This window comes from Lagopus muta, chromosome 2 (genome assembly GCF_023343835.1).
Source record: "Lagopus muta isolate bLagMut1 chromosome 2, bLagMut1 primary, whole genome shotgun sequence".
Classification (NCBI taxonomy): Eukaryota; Metazoa; Chordata; class Aves; order Galliformes; family Phasianidae; genus Lagopus; species Lagopus muta.
Window position 1 is genome coordinate 91,726,043 of NC_064434.1, and position 5,218 is coordinate 91,731,260.

The 5,218-nt window shown below is 62.0% G+C and overlaps 1 protein-coding gene across 2 annotated transcripts; it reads left to right on the plus strand.

The window, feature by feature from the left end:
• The first annotated feature begins 642 nt into the window (after window positions 1–642).
• On the plus strand, window positions 643–4,291 carry HLX (H2.0 like homeobox). 2 transcript variants are annotated; one of them, XM_048937955.1, is made up of 4 exons: window positions 643–1,582; window positions 1,863–2,042; window positions 2,443–2,627; window positions 3,378–4,291. In XM_048937955.1, the coding sequence occupies exons 1-4, from the start codon at window positions 1,012–1,014 to the stop codon at window positions 3,714–3,716; spliced, it is 1,275 nt and encodes a 424-aa protein (XP_048793912.1). In that variant the 5' UTR covers window positions 643–1,011; the 3' UTR covers window positions 3,717–4,291. The 2 variants fall into 2 exon arrangements, with proteins under 2 accessions (XP_048793912.1, XP_048793913.1); XM_048937956.1 differs by lacking the exon at window positions 1,863–2,042.
• Window positions 4,292–5,218: the final 927 nt, after the last annotated feature.

Sequence of the window (5,218 nt, forward strand, 5' to 3'; positions counted from 1 at the left end):
ATTTCTATTTTTAAATGCATTGTTATTGTTGTCATTTCTATTTTATTCCCGTTTCTATTTCTATTTTTATTTCTATTGTCTTCCCAGCACCAGCTCGGGATAGACGTGGGCGCTGTATATCAGCACAACCCACGCGCTGATGGGTTTGTCTCCCAAACATTCCAGCGACCAAAGTATGCGGCAATATTCTAAAAGAACAAAATTGGCAATTTGGATGCCAAATTTTCCAAAATTACGAATCGGGCTTGAGGTGGAAACGGTGCCCGATCAGCGGGCGGAGTGCCCCCTGAAGTTCTGCACACGGAGATGCCACGAAGGCGCGCAGCCCCGGCCTCCCGCAGACGCACGCTGCGCACATGGCTGTGGGCAACGAGGCGCGGAGCGGCCCGGCCTCGTGTGTCATTCTCAGGCTGCGGCTGTCACCGGTCACGACCGTCCCGCCCGGGTTACTGCGGGTGAAGGCGCGGGGCACACCTTGAGGGCCCCAGCACGGCCCAGCATAGCTCAGCACGGCCCAGCGCGGCCCATCCCGGCCCGGCAACGCGGGGCGTGTCGGCGGGCGGTGCGTTCCGGCCCCGCGGAGCTCGGATTGGGCGCGGGCGGGCGGGGGGCGGCGGGAGCGAGGGCTGCGGCGGGGCCGGGAGCCGCTGCCAGAGAAAGTTTGGGGAGGGAGGGGTGCATTTTTTCCCCGGCGCGAAGAAGGGGGTTTGTTTTGTTTTCTTTGCGCCGCTGCTCTCCCGCGCTGGCCGCTCGCTCTCTGCCTCTCGCCGCGAGTTTTGAGGACTTCTTCCTTTTTTTTTTTTTTTTTTTTTTTTTTCCTCCCCCTTTTTTCCCCCCCTTTATTTTTTTTTTTTCTATTTTACTTTATTTTTCCCTGCCTCTTCGGCAAGCGCTTTCCCGCAGCCGCCCCCGCCATCCTTCCCCATGCCCGCGGGCCGGCGGGCAGCCCCGCGCCGCGCTCCCGGCAGCTGAGCCGCTCCCCGGGCGCGCAGCCCGGCCGCCGCCGGCAGGATGTACACGGCCGGCCTGGCTCCCTTCTACGCCTCCAACTTCAGCCTCTGGTCAGCGGCGTATTGCTCGGCGGCGGGGCCGGCGGCCGGCGGCTGCTTCCCTCTGGAGGCGGCCAAGAAACCGTCCTTCTGCATCGCCGACATCCTGCACGCCGGCGGAGAGGCGGCGGCCGGACCCGCCGATGCAGCGCCCGGGCTGCCAGCGGCCGCCGCAGCCGCGCTCGGCTCCATCCTCCCCGGCGGTCCCTTCCACGCCGCCGCCTCCCCGCTGCGGCCGACGCCCGTCGTGGCCCCCGACGCCCCCTCCGGGGCCGCCGCCGCGTTCCCTCCTCGCCTCTCGCCGCTCTCCGCCGCCTTCCACCCTCCGCACCACCACCGCGCCCCGCAGCACCGCAACCCCGCGGCGGCGGCGGCGGCACCGGGCGGAGGAGGGGGAACCCCGGCGCGGGGACCCGGGGGCCACACGGGCGGCACGGCGCCGGCGCCCGCCAGCAAGGACCTGAAATTCGGCATCGACCGCATTTTGTCGGCGGAGTTTGACCCCAAAGTGAAGGAAGGCAACACGTTGAGAGGTAGAGAAATCGCCGCGTCCGCTTTGCGTGCTCGGCGCTGGGTTGTTTTCCCCGTCCCCGCGGCTTTACACCAAGAAAAGCGGGGAACGAGGGCTCTCCCGCACCCCGCGAGGCGGCACCCCCCTTGGAAATAGCGATAGCCTCCATGTAGCGAAGCCGAGGCGGGCAAGGCCACGGCCTCTCCCCGCAGCCCGAAGGAGGGAGCGCACGGCGGGGCTCCGTTCGCTCCGTCGGGGCCCGACCGCGCCGTAACCGCGCTCTCCTTGTTCTGTGCTCACAGATCTCACCTCGCTATTAAGTACCAGCCGCCAGGCCGGGGTTCACCTCCCCGCCTTGCAGCCGTCCGCCGGCCAGTTCTTCGCGTCTCTAGAGCCCATTAACGAGGCCTCTGCCCTTCTGGGGCCCCTAAACACGGCCCCAAGGAGCTCAGTTCAGCACCAGTTTCAGGACACTTTTCCAGGTACATCTCGCTCCCCCCGTGGCACCGGGCCCGCAGGGACTCGCGTTTGTAAACGCTGGAGATGGTTACTATTTTTTTTTTTTTTTAATAATGATATGATGATGATTTGGTTTTTTTCTTCGCGAGGCTCGGGTTTGGGACGCCCCATGGGGGGAGGACGAGCGCTTCAGGGCCCGATCCAACTTCGCCCCGTCCCATAGCGAGAGCCTGGAGAGATGGGGTGGGGGGGAGCGGGAAGCGATCGGGGCAGCCCCCCCGACGGCAGCGGGAAACCCCCGACGGCAACCAGGGCCGCTCTGCGCCGGGCTACGGGCTGTGGGCTGCGGGCTGTGGGCTGCGGGCTCCGTCCCTGCGTTAACCCTAAGGGGGCCGCCCCGTGTCCGTCCGTCTGTCCCCACAGGGCCGTACGCGGTGCTGACCAAGGACACGCTGCCTCAGACCTACAAGAGAAAGCGCTCGTGGTCCAGGGCCGTTTTTTCCAACCTGCAGAGGAAAGGGTTGGAGAAGCGCTTCGAAATCCAGAAGTACGTCACCAAGCCGGACCGCAAGCAGCTGGCCGCGATGCTGGGGCTCACGGACGCCCAGGTATGGGGTGAGGGCTCCCTGCTGCGCTTGGGGGGTGGATATCGAGGGCGGGGAGGGAACCGGAGAGCGTTTTCCATTTGCTTCTCCTTTGCGGCCCCGCACGTTTTGCCGAGCCGAGCACCGGGGAGGCACTTAGCTCCGAGGAGGGGGAGCATCTTTAATGTCCCTTCCCTGTTTTTTCTTTTTTATTTCCCCTCTAAATCTCTTCCTTTCCGCGTTGTAAAATCCCTGAGCGAAGGGAAGTGAAAGCTCTGCCTCAAACGGAGCCATTAAGTGCCGCTCAGCGATGATTCCGCTGCTGAGGGCCCGCGGAGTTGTATAACTCTGCGGTTTGTTGAGCAAGGGCCTGAGTTTCCAGGAAGAAGGAGGAGAAGGAGAGGAAAAGAACAAAAACAAAAACCCAAAACACCAATAACAAAAACCCACAACAAAACACAAAGCAAACAAACAAACGAAACAAAAGGAAAACTCTGGAAAAATAAATAGTAATCCAAACCCGGGAGTGGTTATTAAAACACGCAAACAGTAATGAAAAAGAAAGCCATAAATAATAAGAAAATCACCTTCGTGGTGTAAAGGTGGGGGCAGAAGAGGATGAGATGGGGATGGGGATGAGGATGAGGATGAAGATGAGGAAGATGAGGGCGGCCCGCCATGCCTCCCCTTTTGCCCCACTCCCGCGGCGCTGCGCGGTTTTTGCGCGGGTGTTGCGCGGTCCCGTGAGCCCGTCTGAGGGCGGCGCGGCCGCAGGTGAAGGTGTGGTTCCAGAACCGCCGGATGAAGTGGCGGCACTCCAAGGAGGCCCAGGCCCAGAAGGACAAGGACCCGCCGCCCGAGCCCGAGCCCGCGGCCCCCAGGGCCGTCCCGCCGCCCGCCGCCCCGGGGGAGCCCGAACGCAGCCCCAGTCGCTCCGACGGCGACGGCGACAGCGACAGCAGCGACCCCGACTCGCTCGACATGGCCCCCAGCGACACGGAAAGGACTGAGGGCGCCGAGCAGAGCCAGCCCCAAGCCGGGAGCTGCAGGCCTTCCGCCAGCCCCGGCCTCCCCTCCCCGCCGCCCGCCGCAGCCAGCCCCGAGGGGCTATAGACGAGGCGGCCCCGAAGCCGCCGGAGCTCCGCGCCGACTGAACGCCTCCTCCCCGCCGCGGGCCGGCAACGCGGCTCGGGCGGGACCCCGCGCACGGCACGGCACGGCTCGGCCCGGAGGGGAGCGGCCGCGGGGCGGGAGCTGCGGCTCCAAGCTGAGGGAGCGCTGCCCCGGACGGAGAGAGAGCGGCCCGGCCGCGGGACAGAGAGCGGGACTTCTCGTTGTTGGTTTTTTTTTTTTGTTTTGTTTTTGTTTTTGTCTTTTTTTTTTTTCCCTGAGGTTTGTTTTTTTATTATTATTATTTTTTAATTTTATTCTCCCGCCCCTTCCCTCTCTGGGAAAATCCGAGCGAGGGACTGCGCTCCGAAATAACTCCCCCACCCCCGAACAATTTACAATGTGAAGTATTTTTGCCGACATCCTCTTGGGTTGCGACGTGTTGCTTCGAATAATCCGACCGAGAAATACTGCACTGACAAAATATAGAAATCTATCTATCTATCTCCTGTAAATAAAAATGTTTGCTATGGTTTGTAACCACGTCCGTCTGTTGGCCAGGCTGAGGCCGCGGGGCTGCCCATCGCCTGCTCCTCGCCTCCAACTCCCCATCTTCGCCTTTTTAAGTTTTTTTTTCCCCTTCCCCCGCGAGCGGAGGTGATGACAACAACCGGATTTCATTACGCAAAATTGCGCTTGGGCGAGAAAGTCGCCAATTCTGTTTGCGGCTCCGACGGCGCGCACCTACGGACGTGGGTATTTTGGGGAGGCTTCGGGTTTTGGTGCAGGATCGTCCCTACAGACGAACTGCATCTGGGGGTGGGAGGGAGCTGTCTTAGACGGGGGGGGTTGAGGTGGTAGCACCCTGTGACGTCACGCTGTCCCGGCGTGGCTCGGGGAGCGCGGCATGACGTCACGGACGCAGAGTGCACAGAGGAGACAATGCTACTTTCGAGTGTCCGTCGGCAAAAATCATTTTGGGGAAAATTGAGCCAGGGCAAAGAGCGAGCCGGAAGGGCTGCAGTAGGCCGGGAGGGGACGAGAGAGGCAGAAAACAAGGTGCAAACGAGTGCACAGATTCACGGCGCACAGAGAGATTTTCAACGGTGCCGCTGCGCCCGTGTATGCGCGTAGCGCCTGCTGTGCCGTTTCCATTGGATCTCTGTGCGTCAGGGAAGGAGTTGTGAGTAGAGCGTCCCCGATGGCTTTGCGAGGGGAGAGGTGTTCGTCGGGGACAGCTGCTCTTCGCCTCCGTCCTCAAGAAAAGGGCCCCGTGCGATGCCCACATCCAAACAGAAGGGCCAAAAATCTCCCCGCATCACTCCAGTTTTGGGGCCCGCGCACCTCGGGCTGCCGCCGAGAGAATAACGGTGTTCCTCTTCAGAGGAGAAAGGAAGAAATTAAAACATTACAGTCAGCGTGCCCCGGCTGTGCGCGCCCTCGGGCAGGTAGACAAAGCCACGTACGTGGCGCTGGGGAAAGTGACGTGGCTGTGCCCGTCCCAA

Excerpts from the sequence above, each read along its gene's own strand:
- HLX (XM_048937955.1), top strand. The coding sequence starts at position 1,012 with ATGTACACGGCCGGCCTGGCTCCCTTCTACGCCTCCAACTTCAGCCTC. Across the intron at positions 1,583-1,862 it reads GGAAGGCAACACGTTGAGAG|ATCTCACCTCGCTATTAAGT; the intron begins GTAGAGAAATCG and ends CTGTGCTCACAG. Across the intron at positions 2,628-3,377 it reads TGGGGCTCACGGACGCCCAG|GTGAAGGTGTGGTTCCAGAA; the intron begins GTATGGGGTGAG and ends GCGCGGCCGCAG.